Below are 18,560 nucleotides of genomic sequence, written 5' to 3'. Positions count from 1 at the left end.
GGCACGGATCGAGGGGGAATATTGTATCATTATATGGCAATCGCGTACGTTGATTTGACAGATAAGTTTTTATTATAAGTGACTAATGAGTACTAATGACTAATGACAGCTGAGCACAAATAATTGTTTTGTGTAGCCTGTCTGACTCATCAAAGTATTTGTTGGGAATTTGCAAATCTTTTGCAATAATCATCTAAAAGTGTTCAAAAGGCTTACGCCTGTGTTTTTTTTTTATATAAAAGTGTTTTTAAGCCGTCAAACTGGGGAACGAAATGTCATCATCCGCAATGGAAAGTATCCTTTTAAAAAAATAATTAACAAGTATTTTGTAAGCTTTTTATTTCTTAAATCATTGTTTTGGTAGGTTCCTACATTATAATACCTCATCGCTGAACTCACCTGTAGTTATTCCATCTATCAGTCTTGTGAGGTCTACTGCTGGAAAAACCTTAACTGTCACCACCTATTATAGTTTGGTCTAGTGCATCGTACCCAGCAGTGAGGTCATTAGTCCACCTAGCAGGAGGACGAAGTTATTAAAGAAATTTAATCCTCAAAGTATTGTAGTGATTGCTGCTATGTATAAATTCTAATACAATTTAATGCTAGAGTAAGAATTTTAAAGTACACATTTAGTTTTAACTTTATATCTCATTTATTCTATAGCATCAATAATCTAATGTTAGTAAGGTCATACGTTGAATTGGGCAAGAATCTGACATCTACAAAATAATAACTGTTAGTTCAATAATTTTTTGTCACAAACTTTAGTACCAATGGCACACAAGAACTATTAGAAAATTGTACTGGATTATTGTACTGTTATGGCTACCCTATTTTGTAAATAAAATAAAATGTCATGACATTACTTTCTTTACTATTTTTAAACGAAATAACTATTATATTATACTCATAAGTGCATACAATAAGTATATTATCCTTGACTCATGAAACCAGAACACCTATTTAATTTAAAATTTGCAGTAAAAGAACTAGAGCGAAATTCAAAGAAATGTGAAAAAGAAGAGAAAATGGAAAAGGAGAAAGCCAAGAAGGCGATACAGAAGGGCAACATGGAAGGAGCCCGGATACATGCAGAGAACGCAATCCGGCAGAAGAACCAAGCTCTAAACTACCTCCGCATGTCAGCAAGAGTCGATGCTGTGTCGAGCAGGGTTCAAACTGCACTTACTACGAGAAAGGTATGCTTTGTTATTCTTTAGTCTGTCCTGTCCTGATATTATCAATAGGATCATGTTTTATACCCGTTCAAGTCTTAATCTATTGTTCAAGTATATAAACTTAGTAGAAGGGTATTATAATAAGATGTGTTCCCACAAAAACGTTATCTTTGCCTTTGGAAAACAACATGTTCTGTTTCCTGTATGACTTTTACTTCTGCAATATACACAGTTTCGTTTCTATCGGTTTTTAATTTTATAATTGTTGTGATGTGATGTGATCAGTAAACAAGATGTATTGAAAAAATATATAATTTTGTGGGAGTAGTAATGCTATAGTTTTTACAGTTCATAAAATTTAGTCATCATTTTATATCATATGACTAATAATTTACTAATACTGGTTCATACATTTTGAAGTACTATCTAGGTATGTATTCTTTACCTGTCACCATCTCACTTGATATTTTGTTACTATTTTGCCAACATAATAATTCAAATCCAGCCAGTATTTTGTTTTTCATGACAATAATTTATGATCAGATGCTTCCATATGCCATTGAGTGAAGATCGGATTTTACCTTCTTATGGCACAGTATTATGGTATCTTTTCTAACAATTCCAGGTAACAACCTCAATGGCAGGAGTAGTCAAAGCTATGGATGCTGCAATGAAATCAATGAATCTAGAGAAGATATCCAACTTGATGGATAAGTTCGAGAGTCAGTTTGAAGACCTGGATGTGCAGTCATCATACATGGAGAACACAATGTCACAGACAACCACCACTTCAGTGCCACAAGGAGATGTGGACAAGTTACTGCAACAGGTGGCTGATGAAGCAGGGTATGTAAACATTTTTTTTGAGATTAAAATCTTTTGAGAAATGTAAATGTAAGGTGGTAAAACTGTTGGCAGTTTGGGCTCAGGTACAAACACCCAATCTATTTTTTGCTTAATAACAGTTTGTACGGTATGATAAATCTAATAAACTTAACTGAGGTATTCAATCTTAGTTCTTACAAGTTAGCATTTCTGTGGCCAACCTCATTTCCGTAATTACATAAATCCATTAGCAGAATTGATTGATTGGGGAACTTATATAGGTACTCTATATATTCTTATTTTGGTTTTTGCAGTTTGGAGCTGAATATGGAGCTGCCTTCTGGTGTCCCGAGCACTTCAATAGGCACTGCTACAGTCTCCGCAGAACAGGATGAGCTCACACAAAGACTGGCGAGATTGAGGCAAACTGAGTAATATGTTATGGTCACAATGTACAGATATATTTATACCTAAGTTTTGTAATGCCGAATGAACATTTTAAATGTGATGCTGATTCTTAATGATACTGTTTATGTTTTTATGCAAGTGCTAGGGTGGTTAGTTGTATTGGTACAGTCTGATTTACAAAGAAATGTTTCGAGGACATTTTGGCCAGTTTCTTCTTTCATCGAAGTGTCATCACCTGTGTAAACATATATTCTTATGAGTTTTTATCCTTTACAAGTCCTTTATGAGCTTATGAGCTATGAATTATTTTATTTGATGATTCGTGGTCTTTACTAAGAAATGTGGCTTCCCACTTATGTATATTTATGGCTTCTTAGAGGCAATTTATTAACGCCTACCGATGGGAAACTACAATAATTGATTTGGTAGATTTAATCTCTCTTGGAGTTGGTAAATCTAACAACTGATTTAGAGATGTCAATTAGTCATATTTTCGATATCTACAATTCTTGCAATCCTGGAATGCAAGACACGTTTGCGCCAGCATCTCTTAAGACATTTTTGTAAATCAGATGTAGGGTAGATATGTGTTTATCCTATCAGCAAACAAATCAATTTATTGCATAAAGTATTTAATTTTGTATGTTGTTATTCGTAATTAAAATATGTCCATGAATTTATTAAGTCTCATTAAATGAATCGAAGGTTTCTCCACATCATTTCAATATAATATGCTATCATTTGTTGTTTATTCAACCAAAGGCGTAGTGTTAAAAATCACAAATTACATTTTTAATTAATGCTTAACGTGCGATATAATACCTGTTTTAAAATAACTATTTCCTATACAAAAACTTTATTATTAGCCTACGCTAGAAATACAACTTGCGTTCTTAGTCTAAAAACCAATGTTTTCAAAATAATTTTCTTACAATACAACATTGTTGCCATTTGCTCCATCGTGGTAATGAAACCAGAATGTACTGAGGTAAAAAATGAGTTTAATGTTTAATATCCATTCTGTAATTTAAAGTTTGCATTCCTAATAATGCTAATAGATAGCTTTTGTACAACTGAGACTTAAAAGAAGAATAGTATATTTTTTTGTAATATATGTGTAATATTAAATGTATGGTTAAGTTTCCTTACGAGTTTTATTTATAAAAAAACAAGTGTAACTTTTCTTATGACATTTTGTTTACGTAACCATGGAAATGACTGACCTTGTTTTCATGAAAATTTCACATAAAGGCAGAGACGATGTTTAGTTCACATTATTTCCAAAAATATGCCATATAAAAGGTTTGTTCTTTCAAATTGAAAACGGCATACATTTCCTAATAAGGTATATACAATGAAATATATTATTTTAGTTTTAATATTTTTATTAGTACAAAACAAAGAAACAAGCACAAATCTGTAATAAACACTAACAGTAAATACTGAATTATGGCTAGTAATACGAAAAAGCTGTGTACTTATGAACTATAGGTACAATACTAAACGCTAGTGCAAGTCACCAATTTTATCGATCGTATTAATATCGATACATACTCAATCTATTGATCGACTTGATCAGTGTATTTAATATTCGAACCTTTGATCAACTCAATCATTCAAATGATGTAGGAACGATCATCCACATTGGAATACGCGACCGATGTTGAAACAATCATAGATTTTCGAACGCTCGATTGGTGTTGGAACAATCATTGATGTTCGAAAAAGCCAAGCTATATTTGAATCCATCATCTAATCATACCAACGTCTTGACGTTGCTGTTAAACAATCTTTGAAACTGAACGTAATGATACATTTGTACAATTTTCGAATACATCCGAAAACAATTTATAAAATATGGACACATTCCTTCGAATATACCAAAATGGTAACTTATATTATCGACCCGTTATTCTAATACTAACTAGTATACCAGGCGCACCAGTTTAAAGCGTTCAATAGAAATCGATCAACTTAGTACTAATTATTTGTGTGATGTTTTGTGATGTCTGAGTTGAAATATTGTTAATATAAATCACTCATAAAAATATACAATTTTTTCAATCAAGTATACTTTGAATTAGGATTGCCGTTATTGGATCAATGAACTGTAACCCTGAGAGCTCCTATTAGTCTTCCCCTTGATCAAGTGCCTTATAAATTACTAAGCAATCTTTTTACAATTTAAATGCATACAACAGTACGAAAAGCTACTGTCAGCTATATGGTGCAAAAAACTTGACATACAGGTTAAAGTTCTTAGAAAAACTAGATACGCCTGGCCGGTACGCGCGCGCTCGTTCGTATAATACTATAACAAGGTAATAAACTAGGTAAATGGCATTTGTATGACTTAGTAGTAATACTTTGAAGGAACGATCGCGTGTTTCTTTGGTATTGAGGTGGTGCTAAGCGTCCCCGTTGTCCGCGTTCTTGAAGGATATCTGGTAGAAGATCCAGTCCTCGAGGAAGGAGGGCACGAAGGCCTTGCTCTTGGTGAAGTGCACGGCCGGAGTCAGCTTTGCCAGCTCTTGCTCGTACAGTTCCAGCGATTTTGGGGATGTGGCACCATTTCCCTATAATTGAAGTTAATTTATATATTATTAGTAAGAGACACAGGTAGCTGTGATGGCCTTGTTTGAAATTGGGGCTTCCAATCGGGAGATCCAAGGTTCGAATCCCAGGAGCGCAGCTCTGCTTTTGGAAATTATGTGCATGATTGAAATTAATTAACACTTCCTTAACCGTAATTTTAAAAACTTCTCAAGTATATATGAAGACTAATAAATCTGTATTTGGCTACTAGTGGATTTCTCAATCTTAGAAGAGAACGACGCCCAACAGTAATAATGATAATCATAATATTTTAAAGTTATATGTATTTACATACTTTACTGAAAAATCAGAGCTATAATACAGATAAACTTAACAATTTTATACGGCATAGTACTCACATGTGTCATAAACTTGCCAGTCGGCTTCAGTATCTGGAAGGCGGAGCGCAGTATGTTGATCATGAACTCCCAGAGCTCTCCGCAAGCCGACTCCGAGATCGGTATGTCCGTGAGGTCTCCAAAGATGTAGTCCACCTTGCGTCCCTCCTGAATGAACTTGTTCACTGTCAACATGCAGTCTTCGACGATTATCTGAAAGACGGTTTATTATTTTAGTTTTTATTCACATGTTGAATTTTTTAAAAGAAGAATGGTTTGTAGAGGTACCACTGCCACACCTTCTGCCTAATAACAGCAGTGTTAAGCGCTGCTGTCTTCTGGTTTGAAGAGTGTAGTAAGGGAGACATACTTTTCCGAGTTTGTTTCTAAACAAAAGGGCAACACCGACAGTTCTATTTCTGGCACGAAATAATTCTTGCGGTAGAAGGTTGAGGTACCTTACATATGAAGCGACTATTTAAGTTCTCAGGAGTGACAATCTGTGATTGGTAAAGGGTAGGACTCTATTCGTTTTAGTAGTACCTATTTTAAAGGAGGGCTATACAAAGCATTCTAATTTGGTCCTCAGAGCTGGAAATTCTATTGTAGTACTTACGACCAACTAGACAACTTTAAACCTTCAAATCAGAAAACTGCAGATATGTAATTGAATTATGCAAATTTTAATTATTTCAAGTAACTTCAACATTAATTTAATTTCTCTGAACCCTTGACAGCTGTTATTTTTAATTAAAAACGTATGAAAATTTGTAATGTTCTAAAATCAGATACACTTTAATCTAGCGTATTTTACGAGGCCTCTTGCTTATTAAGGTCAGTGGGGCGAGTAAGATCAATAGCTAAATGCGTCATCGAGTTTTCTTTTCTAAAGAGAAATAAAATTAAAGACGCTAATAAGGGTTAAAGGAACTTTTTTCTCAATTTTCATCAACAATAGTATATCGCAGGAATATTTTCGTTACACGAAAAGTTCAGACTGACAAATAACTTTATATATGGAAATAATTTTATTGCCCAAAATAACACAATCCTTCTTATATAACTATTAAAAAATTGAGAAAACAAGGCAAGAAATTTCGGAATTCACTTTTTGCAAATATTTACATTACCGAAGTAAAATTACAATTTCCTATTACATATGCGTAGATCGCCGACTTTTATAAGGAGTTATAAAATAATGCATTTTTCACACGTCGTGCTAATATAAATCTTGTATAGAAAACCACAAACAAAGTCTTAGTATATCATTAGCTGTGATATAATCACAGATACTTCTAAGAACTATAGCTACCGAGAAGATAAATAGGTAAATGTGGTTGTAATTACAATATCGAATTACTTTGAGTCTCAACAGTTGAAACGTTGTTGTTCCTGCTTCTAGCTAATAACAAATGTAAAGATTATTTTAATGCTCTAATTGCAGAAAGAAATACCATTTATTATTTTAATAAAATCTCACTATTCGGTGTAAGAAAATTCATTTTTGTACTTTTCGATTTTTGCAAGATGTTTTGTACTTTTAAACGGTATTATTAATTTTAGTTACGTACGTAATACGAGCACCGCTCGTATCATGTCCATTATTAAAAAGCAATCTATCTATTTTTTCCTAGCATAGATGCATACATGATAATTTCTAGTAGGCCGAAAATGTGAGCAAACATTACATTGGCAGGCAAAACATCAGATTGAATATGAATAACGGGTGGAACAGCGTGCCAATGTTACTTTCTTCTTTTCGTACCAGTTCGGATGTTTTCTATAGCTGATTAGTTGATAGTGTAAGCTCATTATTCCTGAAATACTATTTTATATAATAAAAGATTCAATTACAACTCCATTATTTATTTTCTCTGACAATTCATTCCATGACATCTTAGTCTCTCAAAACATAATATCCTTCTTTCTTTTTATATAGTTTTCCGCTACATTGCTGCTCACCAGCAATTAAATACTCTTATTAACATGAATTAACTAAAAAGTATTGTTATGAAAATATACCCTTACAATAGGTCAATAACCTTACCTCATAGTTTGGTCCCTTCCGCCTCTCGAGTACATCACCGCAGATGGACTTCAAGTGCTTGTTGCAGGCGGACATCACCAGCTCGTCTATCTCCAGCATCCAGACGAACTTCGGTTTCTCTTTCAGCAACTCGTATAGGAGAGCACCGTCGCCGCCACCTAATTCATACAAATACATTATCGTATTAAATGGTTGCGTAACGAGTGTTTAAAATGTTATTTTTTCCTTATATGATTGATGGAAGGTTTTGTTTTAATTCTGTTTTATTCTAGTTTTAAAGGCAAAAAGTATATCCCTAAATCCGTATTAATATATTCGTTCGTAAGTATATACGTTTCTGCTTGTACATTGCACAGAAAACAATGTTATTTATTGTATCACATACATTGTATTACATAAGTAAATATGTGGTCATGTAATTTTCATAAGTGACAGTACAAAATTACCTAGAATTACTATTTCCTTTCCCTCGTAGCTTTCTTTGCCTCTCTGCATTAAAGTTTCAGTATAAATAAGATCAGCCTCTGAAATATCTGAAAAGGAAAAATTTCACATTGAACATTGTACATTTAAGAATAATTATGTTATTCACAAGCGAATAATACATTCGTCATACTATACACAAAATGATATCGAGTCTGAAAGGCCGACAGTAAAAGATATTGTATGTTGAATATGCATAATAAATATTTTCGATTTTAGCTCTCGAAAAAAAAAATATTTTTTTTGAGTTTCCTTTAAAAATAATTAAAGCAAAAAAATAATTATCTTAATTATTTTTATTGTATTACAATACATCATAATAAACAGGTCGTTCAAATAATTATGGAATACATTAAATTTTACAATTTGACAATAAAATGTACGTCTGATGACTAATTGGTGTGAAATTTATTTAAGCTAATTACGATAAAGTAGCATGAAAAGTAGGACAATTATTATTACTAAAATATAATTATGTAATAATTATTATAGGTCCATGTAATGACGAATAAACGTATTCCTTATCATTTGTTTTATGTGCTATTTCCTTCCCAAAAATTACATTGCTAAACCTACTCTTTATCGTATGATAATTAATGTCGGGTTTTGTTCATATTACGAGATACCATATCCCCTTTTTCTATAGTAGTCATTTCTATAGCCTCTTCATCATCAACCCATTATTGTCCCACTGCTGGGCACGGGTCTTCTCTAAGAATGTAAATGATTAGTCCACCGCGCTATTACCTGATTAGGCCAAGTGCGAATTAGTAGACTTCACATACCTTTGAGATTTTTTTTATAAGTCTCTCTGGTATGCAGGTCACGATCTTTTCCGTCACCGTTTTAGCAAGTGATAATTAATTTCTAATACGCACATGATTTCGAAAAATTAAATTCTCAGATCAAAGTTTCCGCACGATGTTTCGTTTTATCATATGAGCTTATTGTAATTTGCACGTGACTGATTAATTAGAACCACTTGCTTGGGCTTCGAAGCTGGTACCAGCCACCAGTACCAGCACGAATTATCTCATAAACTTGATTTTGTTGGACGTTTTTATTTTAATAAGGATAAACTTTTATGTTTTCATAAAATTCATTCTTGGATTTCTTTCGTACTCCATGGGTAATCCCAAGTGTCTCACGGGTATATATAAATATAAATGAATTAGTTTTTGCTTTATGACCGCCTGTTGTCTAAATTGCAAGACAGATTTTAAGATATGAAATATCGTTAGATTCTTCAGTCGTAAGCTGTTGGTTTATTGTAAGCTTTATTGAAAAAAAAAAGGAATATTTCAAATTCAGTCGGTTGTTGGATTTAAAGTTATTTTTTTCTAGGCAATCGATCACAACGACTAATTGAAGAATTAAATGTGCAGAGGACAGACACCATCACAAGTGGTTGCCATAATTGATTGTGGCCGGACGTAAATCGGTCACGGGTTGTGACGGGGGCAATTTATCACTTATTGAACACATCGTAGGTACATGTTGTATGTATCTACGTTTGAAGAGTTTTCCTATGATACATAATTAACAAAAAGTGAGATAAAGGGAGATAATTGATATATACTCAACAATGACTATGAAACTTGATTACCTATATAAAATAATTCATTTCATTCACTTCATATAGTCCTCAGGCGGTGAAGACTCGTTTTCAAATGTTCACAAATATCAGTTACAGCACCACGAAATCTATTTTTAGATATGATTTATAGTTAAAAAAATTAATTTACGCATATTTGTGTTCCTAAAATTAGAACAGTTCATTTCTACAAATAAAATATTTTTATAAAGTTGTCAGTTAGTAGTTCACGCAGGAGGAAAGAGTTACAGTGATGTGTGACCGTGCTTAGCTACTATGCTTGTAAGCATATGCTAACCCTAAAGAAAGATCTAAATTGCATGAGAATCGACGATAACAGTGAGTACCTTTAAATACAAAACAGCTCACATTTTATTACATAGTTAAAAGCCGTTCCAAAACATGCAAACTCACTTTGTAAATCATCTAGCACCAACATATTTCCAAGCGACTTGGAATGTACAATTTGTACTCTTTGGAATGGCGACTGCTCGTCAAACAGTATGCCATCGATATCGTACTCCAGAAGTCTCTCATCTGAAATTATATTTATATGATCATATATCTTTGAAAATGTCGTCAAAAATAAATTGGACTACTACTAAATCACCTTTAAGGCTAGTTTCACGATTCTTATTAAAAAAAGTTCCATTAATTGGTTCTGAAGTTCTAGTTCGTTCTAAACTTGTGATTGAAATAATGATTTTACGTGTCATTGTTTTAATTTATATAAAAAAAACAAGCCAATACCTACGTACTCAGGATGGTACGAAGTAATGGTCACCAATTAATTTTTTTTGGCACTAAGCATGTCACTGAAACCAGATTTTTACCTTTTTAAACGCACCTTTGCGCGTATTGCGTGTACTTTAAGTTATATTTTTTCATAAGGAATAGTGAAACAAGCCTTTAGAATATTTTTAAACGATTTTAGATTTTCCAAAAAGCCAAGATGTTGTTAATTAATACCGTTAGCATTGGTTGTATTCATTGTTAATGAGATAGGCTCTTTACCTTTGATTAGCTTACTGTTTGTTCTATGTTATCAGTCGTAAGGCTTACAAGATAATACCTATAAGCGTATAAGCATGTCAAACATCTCTTTTCCCTTTAAGGAGGTATAAAAAATACGCATAAAGTTAAAATTACGTTAATTTATCACAACCAATGAAATGGATATTAAAATATGCTTTGATTACGAATTATTAAATTAAATTAAATTGATATAGTTACATGTCTTAACTTAGTATTACAATGATGCTTTAAAATCTAGTTTCAACTGTGTTATAGAATGATTTATGTAAATAAAGCTAGAGATATACATGATAAGCGAATAACTTTATGACATAGGAACTAGTGACCTTAATAATAACAATTCTGACTTACCCGAGGTAGGGTAATACCTGCCAAATAGACATCGTTTTATGGGGGCATATACTTGCGATTTAATGACTGTGATGTATTTTTTCAGCTGATTTTCCAATACTCGGCCGGACTATTAATAATTTTTCGTAAAAAAGGAAAAAGAAAAACAAATTAGATAAAAATGTGAGTATGTAACTAGCATGCTTTCTATTCCTAAAGGGGTGACCTGTTGCTATCACTTGTGCCACTTACAATAAAATGTCGATGTCAATAAATTAAATATTTTTTTTTTAAAAATGAACTTTGTAGTTTTGGAAGAAAGGAAACTTAAAAATATGCAGCAGAAAATCTTAACAGTTTTTTTTAACTTAAAATTGGATTGGAGGACAAATTGTTATTTTTTTTATACAAATTTTCGAAAATAAACATGGATAGATCTGATAATTCATTGTTAGCTATGTAATATTACACCTCTAGTCCAATGATATCTTCCTTGTGGTCATTACTTCAATATCAATTTGTGGTGTATAGCTTAACAAATGTATATATGTTATATAAGAATAATACACTGTAATCTGACACTGGAAATTGTCTTGAAGTCTACTTGAATACTTGAAAATAACTTTTAATAGTAGCTCTTGGAAATCTATGATAAGCCATAAAAAGACTAGACATCTATATAAGATTAGTTAGTATGCAACTTTTGAAATTTAAAATAGGTCTGCAGTTTTTAAATGCAGACCTATTTTAAATGGTGGACTGCACGCTCGTCTGCTACTCCTATATTATAAAAAAAATGTTTAATTGTTGTTTAGTTATATATAATGGACCCTTAGGATATTATTATGTATATGAGTTTCAATGCAAGTAGTAGGTAAATTATCTACCAATTTCATTGATAGCTTTCAAATTGAGATAAAACATTAATAGCAAGTGCACTCTAGGTCATAGTAACAGGTTAAACCCCTTATATTATTAGATCTCATCTCTCGGCCAAGAGATATAAGGTTGAGCGTCTTCTCAGTTTATTACTGGAAGATTCTGAGGTAGTTAATAAAGTGTGTTATGTATGTTATTAATAGATGAGAAGGTTGGGGCGAAATACATGCACAGGTGTATGATGTGTGCCATTTTGATGATTGAATTATAATTGTATGCAATTGTATAACTATTTGCACTCAATGCACACAATGTAAATTGAAACTAAGAAATTCATCTAACGTGAAATACAATTATAAAGTAGTGCAAAGGGGATTCAATGATATAAGACAGGGGTTCCCAATCTTTTGTAACCCGCGGCGCAGTTACAAGTTCGATATTTTTTCACGGCGCCCTGTTCTAGCTAACTATTAGAAGAAGACAGTCGAAAGAAATAGGTACCCACAATAATAGTAGTTACGTTAGGTTGATCGAAACGAAAATTTAAACACCACAATATAAAATTGTACCATACTTATGTTATTATAAAAGACTTTAAACGGAAAACAACAAGAAATACTTGAGAAAAAACAAAAATTAAATACGATAATTAATCAGTCAAATCAATGTGAATTAAAACGCATTGGCGTTTTGATTCACATTGATTTTATTTTATATTCAAATATTGATTTGTGGTGTACAATAATTAGAGGATCGACTCACGGCGCACCTCTTTACTTTCTACGGCGCACCAGGGCGCCGCGGCGCACACTTTGGGAACCCCTGATATAAGATGTAACCCACAATAATAATGTTATTGCCCACTGTTATAATATTATATATTTGTTATATGTTTATCTGTTATATTTACCACATATCTCAACAATGTCTGGAGAATAAATGGTATAGTTATGTGTCAATGATAGCCCTTTATTTTGTCCTCATATGATTTTAGGTCATTAATATCTCTGATATTAAAAAAATGTATCCTATTTTACTCTATTTTATGATGTTTCACGAATGTAACTTTCTGCAGTTTTTTACAACATTTACAATTAAAAACTATAATTATAATAATTTGAATGGGCATTGCCTATACAAGGATTTACCACATGAAAACCTTCCTTTGCTAATTTTTGCAGTAATCCTCAAAGCAGTTAATGTATGATTCAGTGCATTAGTAGTGGTTTATGAAAATTTAAAATTGAAATGTAATGATAAAAGGTGGCTTAGGTATCAAAATATGTAACTGTAGAATACTAAAAAAAATGCATATAACCCAAACATAATGTTCTTTAGAAATAATAAATGAGTTTCGACTTAAAATATTTGCTGATTTGAACAAAAAATTGTGTTTTTAAATAGGGGTCACTAAAAATGTAAAAACATTTACATAAAGAGCCAACCTGAACTAGTTAAGTATATATCATATTTATAGCCCCTTTTGATGGTTGGCAACAATTTTAGTCTTTCGCAGTCCAACGAGACCCTTATGGAACTTTCCAGTAGTTTAGAGCACTAAAACATAAGACAAAACGCTCAACCTTTCTTCAATGCAAAGTACATACAATTAAGTTAATTTAATGCGCAATTAAGTAATTTCAATACATAATGAAATGCTTCTACCATAATAATTACATTATATTTTAAGTGAAATAAAAATTGAATTGAAATGTCATCAACCCATTACTGTGCCACTTCTGGGCAGTGGCCTCCTCTCTGAGTGAGCAGGGTTTAGACCACTGGTCAAGTGCGAAGTGGTAGATTACACACATATTCAACAACTTGTTTTAAGAACTATGTAGTTTTCTTCACAAATTAATAGTTCACTGTTATAGCATTAACTATTTAATTATTAATATGCACAAAATTTTGAAAAATTGAGGTTCATGCCTGGGATTTCAAACTCAGACATCCCGATTCAGAAGCGGACTTTGTTTGTTGAATTGAAATGTAGATTATTATTTTAATTTACCGCAATTGTGTTATGTTTATCATTACTATATTGTAAATTTAAACATTTTCAGAGATTAGCAACAGAATTTTGAGTTTAAGGAAAACATTTTAAAAATAACCCATAGATAATATACGAATACACGTATATGTAATTTGCGCGCGAAACGCATTGCATCAAATGATATTACTGAAATATTTATCACACGCTCGCAGACGCTATTTTAAGTCAAACTGAGCTCACCTTGAAACTTATTACGGGTTCCTCGCTGTCTTCTTTGTAATATTCAATGTTAACAGTGACGAGACCACGATCAAACAATCTTACAGACACGGTCGTACCTTTCTTGCCGGTTAGTAATTTCAAAGATCCACCGTCTATTTTAATATCAGCGGCTAAAAGCAGATTAGGTATGTAATCTTTTAACACGGTTTCCAACTGCCCGAATACAGCTTTTTGACCGCTCTCGTCGCCCAACCGAGCGGGGTCTATAGAAAAATCCAACAGCATTGTCTGGACCGACATTTTTCTTATTATATATGTTTTTTGTTGTATTAGTGAAATTTGGACGGAAAGAACCGGCAAACCCGAGCGATGTTTTATTCTGAATTGATAAATTGATTTGACCGATTCGTTTGATGACTTTGACGGTTTGCCCATAGGGTTGCCATTTGTTACAGTATACAAATTAACAGCTTTCGGAATAAAAATTGACCGAAAAATTAAAATAGTTATCAATTGATGAAATTATCATATTTACTAATATTATAAGATTACATGATTTGTGATGCTTCTTTGTTATAATTTATTTTAAAATGCAAAATTGTGTTCATATTATCTGTCCTAATAAATCAGTTGTTGTACTAGCAACACCATACAAGTTCTGTCTTTTGTAAAAAAATCGGAGTTCTAAAGATTTTTGTGACATGGCTGGAAATAATACTGAAGAAGTAGAGGTAGGCAGGAATTATAATTTAACTCGGTAGATTGGATTCCTACCCTCATGTAGGCATGTATTTAAAGGTGTTTTGTTATTTACGGGCGCTATGCTGATGTGGCTCGGCTAACTTTCACTATAGCATTTGTTTCGTGCACGCCGCATTTATCGTTGATTTACAGCTGCCGGGTTAAATTTCGTTATTAGTTACGGTTTATTGCGTTTAAAATTTTGTTGAACAACATATTTTAATGCTAGAAGGCAGAGTGTTATAGGTTAGGTTGATTAAAAAAAATGACTTGTGTCTTCAAGGGGTCCGCTGGTACCGAGAGCAAGACCACCAATGCCGAGGTTCCGCCGGAGTTTCTGATCAAGCATCCCCTGCAGAACACGTGGAGCCTGTGGTTCTACGATAACGACAGGACTAAGACTTGGGAGGAGAACCTTATTGAGCTAACCACTTTTGATACTGTAGAAGACTTCTGGAGGTAACAAACATTTAGTGGAATTATTTCATATAATTATGTTTACACTATTTAATTATATATATTTACTGTATTTGCTGTATTTAAGCTTCATAATTAATATGTCTGAAACATAAACTTTCTTGGAGTTTAATGGATGGTCAAACAAGATACAAAAATTAGATACTACTATATTCCATGCTACAAAATTCGTGTTATTAGTACAAATCAAGTGTCCTAAAACATGGGTTTAGTGTAGTGTGAATTCTTCCATTCCATTCCATTACTTCAATCAAAACAAACATTTTTATACTAAATTTTTACATTACAGACTGTACCACCACATCAAGTTACCCTCGGAGTTGCGTCAGGGTCATGACTATGCTGTGTTCAAGCAGGGCATCCGTCCCATGTGGGAGGACGATGCAAACAAAATGGGTGGCAGGTGGCTCATCAGTCTTGAGAAGAAACAGCGCAATTCTGATCTTGATAGGTTTTGGTTAGATGTGGTAAGAAATATTTTGATAAAATTAATGTGCAGGCAAGGTTATGGTATGTGGTCACTGACTGACTGGTGGTACTTCAGTAATTAAACTTAAAAAAGATGAGTTAATCACATATGCATTACAATACATAAAGGTTTCAATTGTTGATATACATATAAGTCAGCAGGCATCTCCACCAGATAGATTTATTGTTTATGCTATTTTATAAAATCTTTATGGAAAACATAAGATGGGAATAATGCAATGTGAATATTTATTTCATTTATTATTTTCAATAGTATTCAATAGAATTTTTATTGTAATCATATTTTTCATAGTTGAATTTTATGATAACCTGATTAGATTGAAATTCAAGAACTTTGTTTACTACAATGTCATTACAATTTAATTTTGATCTATTTAGAATCTCACATTTGCCACATTGTAGTGTATAAACTAACCGTATATAGTTAGAATACATATATAATTTAACTACATTAAAAATAATTATGATATATTTTATGCTCTGTTAATTCTTATTAAAAATTTCAATGTTTTATTTTAAAGGTTCTTCTACTGATTGGTGAAAATTTTGATCACTCTGATGAAATTTGTGGTGCTGTTGTTAACGTCAGAGCCAAACTTGATAAAATTGGTATGTATCATTGTTTTCATCATGATTGTATACAACATACAGAAAAGACCTGTATTGTCGGTTATCGTCAGTTAGTCCAAAATGTATATGAAGTACATTAATTTACAAAATTTGGTGAGGTTATCATATACCCATGTATACTTATTTTATATAAATAAACAAGTGTGGTGGCTGAGATCTAAAACATGAAATAATTGTGCATGCAGTAATTTAAATTGTATGCAAATAAATAGTTAAATGTTACTAAGTTAATAAATTATAAAATGTTACAACTTTTATTACAATGTTTTGTTATTTTTTTCATAATATGGGAGTAGCCAACGGACATGCAGTCCACCTGATGGTAAATGGCTACTTCCACCCATGGAAATCTGTAATCAACTCGGATAGATATTCCTACCTGAGGTCGACCACCGGCTATCCCTGACGACTAAGCTGGAATGCTTCGGAAAAGTAAATCTGCCTTACCATACCCTTCAAACTAGAACACTGTAGCGCTTAACGCTGCTTTTATGAGGCAGAAATAGGTGTGGCGGTGGTGCCGCCAGAGTCGAGCTACAAAGGGTTCTAACAGCTTCAATTTATTTGTTTATTATTCCACAGGAGTTTGGACCGCCGATACATCAAAGCAGCAAGCAAATCTCGAAATTGGCAGGAAGATTAAGGAGCAGCTTGGAATCCACGGAAAGATTGGTTTCCAAATTCATAGGGACACCATGGTGAAACATAGCTCGGCTACCAAGAATCTTTACACTGTTTAGTCATTTAAAATTATGTATTTGTATACTTAACACAGCCACAGTGGTATAGAACTCTAATAAGGTTGTCTACTACGGCCCCAGCAGAGATGCTGCTTTCAGCATCTGTGATCAACGATTTAGCTGTTTGTCATAAGCTCCAACGTCCGTTGAGATTTCAGCGCCGGTCGCCGTTATTTTAGACTTAGTTCTCGAGAGGATACAAAAGGAAGAAACTGAACGCGAAATACATAATGCAGTGTAGTCGTCACACCGCGACCGAACGCAGCATATCGTTAAAACGTGATTAGCATCCATGCAATCGTCAATACGCGAATAGCCGATGCTAAAGGTAGCATATCTGCTAGGGCTACAAATGTATTTATGAAATGTTTCTTTTATAAATGGCCTGGGAGCCTTTAGGTTAATTGTTTTAGCTGCTGTGGCTGTCTCCAGACATAGTATATAATGCTTTTATTTAACAGAAGTAGTTTTTACGTTAACGTTAAATGTTTGTCTCATTTTGAGAAAAATTATATCAAATTTTGGTAATAACTCGTTTTAACGATTAATGTAAACACAAGTCTGATGTTTGTACTAAAGTCGTGCTTGAGAATGTTTGTTGAGGTCGCATAGATGTAAGTTTGTATTTACTCACGTTCACAGATTGAAAGATAAATTTGAGATTTGAAAAGTACATATTTATTTTAACTGGATAAACATAATTACTCTTATGTTGTACATTGCTTTGGGAAATATATAATTATGTTGTAACTTTCTTTTTGGTACGTTCATTGCTTACTTTCTGTAATATTTCCAGTAACATGCATTGTTTGAAATTTCGATGTTTGTGTCTGTTAGCTAAATGATATTTTGGTATTTTGTATAAAAGTACTAAAATAAAATATCAAACTTGTTTCATTTCAGTACCTTTCATAGATTTTAATACACATTTATTAAAAAAAATTAAGTAAATGAGATACATGAGGGTAATGTTTACGCAGAGGGTAATGTGCGCATGTACGCATGTGTAAACAGTTTGACAGAATTTAACACGATGAAAGTTCGTAGAATTCGTCTAGGTAGTGTGACATTGTCCCTGTAGTTCCGGGACTAGAATAGGGCTACGGTATCCCCTGCCTGTCGTAGGAGGCGACTAAAAAGGGGGCTTCCGGGGTTGCGGACGGCAAGAGTGGGAGCTCGAACCGCCCAGCAAGTGACCCCGGGAAGGACGGCGGTATGTGTGGTCGCATACCGTCGTAAACATACATGGTGTGGGAGGAGCGAAAACTGCTCCCCCAGGGTAGAGCCCGTTGGGCATCGCGCTTGGAGGGCTCCGGTTGTGTTCCGTTGGAGATCCCGGAGTTCTCCAACAAGCGTTGAGGACGGCCACCGGGGGGGTTTTAGTGCGGTAAAAATCCCACATAACCCGGCGTTGCTCCCACGTCGTCGGGTACCTTTTGAAGGTTTCCCCCTCGAGAGAAAAAAAAAAAAAAAAAAAAAAAAAAAAAAAAAAAAAAAAAAAAAAAAAAAAAAAAAAAAAAAAAAAAAAAGGTAGTGTGACATAAACTTTT

The 18,560-nt window shown here is 33.2% G+C and overlaps 3 protein-coding genes across 3 annotated transcripts; 2 read left to right on the top strand and 1 right to left on the bottom strand.

The window, feature by feature from the left end:
• Positions 1 to 97: 97 nt before the first annotated feature.
• On the top strand, positions 98 to 3,558 carry Chmp1 (charged multivesicular body protein 1). Its single transcript, XM_073084797.1, has 4 exons — positions 98 to 294; positions 958 to 1,202; positions 1,807 to 2,027; positions 2,321 to 3,558. Exons 1-4 carry the CDS (start codon positions 273 to 275, stop codon positions 2,439 to 2,441), a joined length of 609 nt encoding a protein of 202 aa, XP_072940898.1. The 5' UTR covers positions 98 to 272; the 3' UTR covers positions 2,442 to 3,558.
• Positions 3,559 to 3,767: 209 nt separating this feature from the next.
• Positions 3,768 to 14,359, bottom strand: Sms (spermine synthase). Its single transcript, XM_073084795.1, has 7 exons — positions 13,952 to 14,359; positions 10,858 to 10,966; positions 9,886 to 10,008; positions 7,841 to 7,927; positions 7,395 to 7,552; positions 5,369 to 5,560; positions 3,768 to 4,990 (listed from the first exon to the last, which is right to left on the bottom strand). The coding sequence occupies exons 1-7, from the start codon at positions 14,231 to 14,233 to the stop codon at positions 4,823 to 4,825; spliced, it is 1,119 nt and encodes a 372-aa protein (XP_072940896.1). The 5' UTR covers positions 14,234 to 14,359; the 3' UTR covers positions 3,768 to 4,822.
• Positions 14,360 to 14,519: 160 nt separating this feature from the next.
• On the top strand, positions 14,520 to 17,898 carry LOC140751006 (eukaryotic translation initiation factor 4E-like). The gene is made up of 5 exons (XM_073084796.1): positions 14,520 to 14,664; positions 14,958 to 15,133; positions 15,441 to 15,618; positions 16,162 to 16,249; positions 16,853 to 17,898. Exons 1-5 carry the CDS (start codon positions 14,635 to 14,637, stop codon positions 17,008 to 17,010), a joined length of 630 nt encoding a protein of 209 aa, XP_072940897.1. The 5' UTR covers positions 14,520 to 14,634; the 3' UTR covers positions 17,011 to 17,898.
• The last annotated feature ends 662 nt before the right edge of the window (positions 17,899 to 18,560 follow it).

The sequence above is a fragment of the Epargyreus clarus genome, unplaced genomic scaffold (assembly GCF_041222505.1).
Source record: "Epargyreus clarus isolate Ecla_fem2 unplaced genomic scaffold, WU_Ecla_fem_2.2 ptg000021l, whole genome shotgun sequence".
NCBI lineage: Eukaryota > Metazoa > Arthropoda > Insecta > Lepidoptera > Hesperiidae > Epargyreus > Epargyreus clarus.
The sequence above is the reverse complement of the archived record's forward strand: the minus strand, read 5'-3'. Positions and strand labels throughout refer to the sequence as shown.

Coding starts and splice junctions, on each gene's coding strand:
- LOC140751006 (XM_073084796.1), top strand. CDS start 14,635: ATGGCTGGAAATAATACTGAAGAAGTAGAG. Junction 14,665..14,957: donor ATAATACTGAAGAAGTAGAG/GTAGGCAGGAAT, acceptor TGTGTCTTCAAG/GGGTCCGCTGGTACCGAGAG. Junction 15,619..16,161: donor ATAGGTTTTGGTTAGATGTG/GTAAGAAATATT, acceptor TTTATTTTAAAG/GTTCTTCTACTGATTGGTGA.
- Chmp1 (XM_073084797.1), top strand. CDS start 273: ATGTCATCATCCGCAATGGAAA. Junction 1,203..1,806: donor CTGCACTTACTACGAGAAAG/GTATGCTTTGTT, acceptor TAACAATTCCAG/GTAACAACCTCAATGGCAGG. Junction 2,028..2,320: donor CAGGTGGCTGATGAAGCAGG/GTATGTAAACAT, acceptor TGGTTTTTGCAG/TTTGGAGCTGAATATGGAGC.
- Sms (XM_073084795.1), bottom strand. CDS start 14,233: ATGTCGGTCCAGACAATGCTGTTGGATTTTTCTATAGACCCCGCTCGG. Junction 7,928..9,885: donor GGTGCTAGATGATTTACAAA/GTGAGTTTGCAT, acceptor TTTCCTTTTCAG/ATATTTCAGAGGCTGATCTT. Junction 7,553..7,840: donor AAAGGAAATAGTAATTCTAG/GTAATTTTGTAC, acceptor TGTATGAATTAG/GTGGCGGCGACGGTGCTCTC.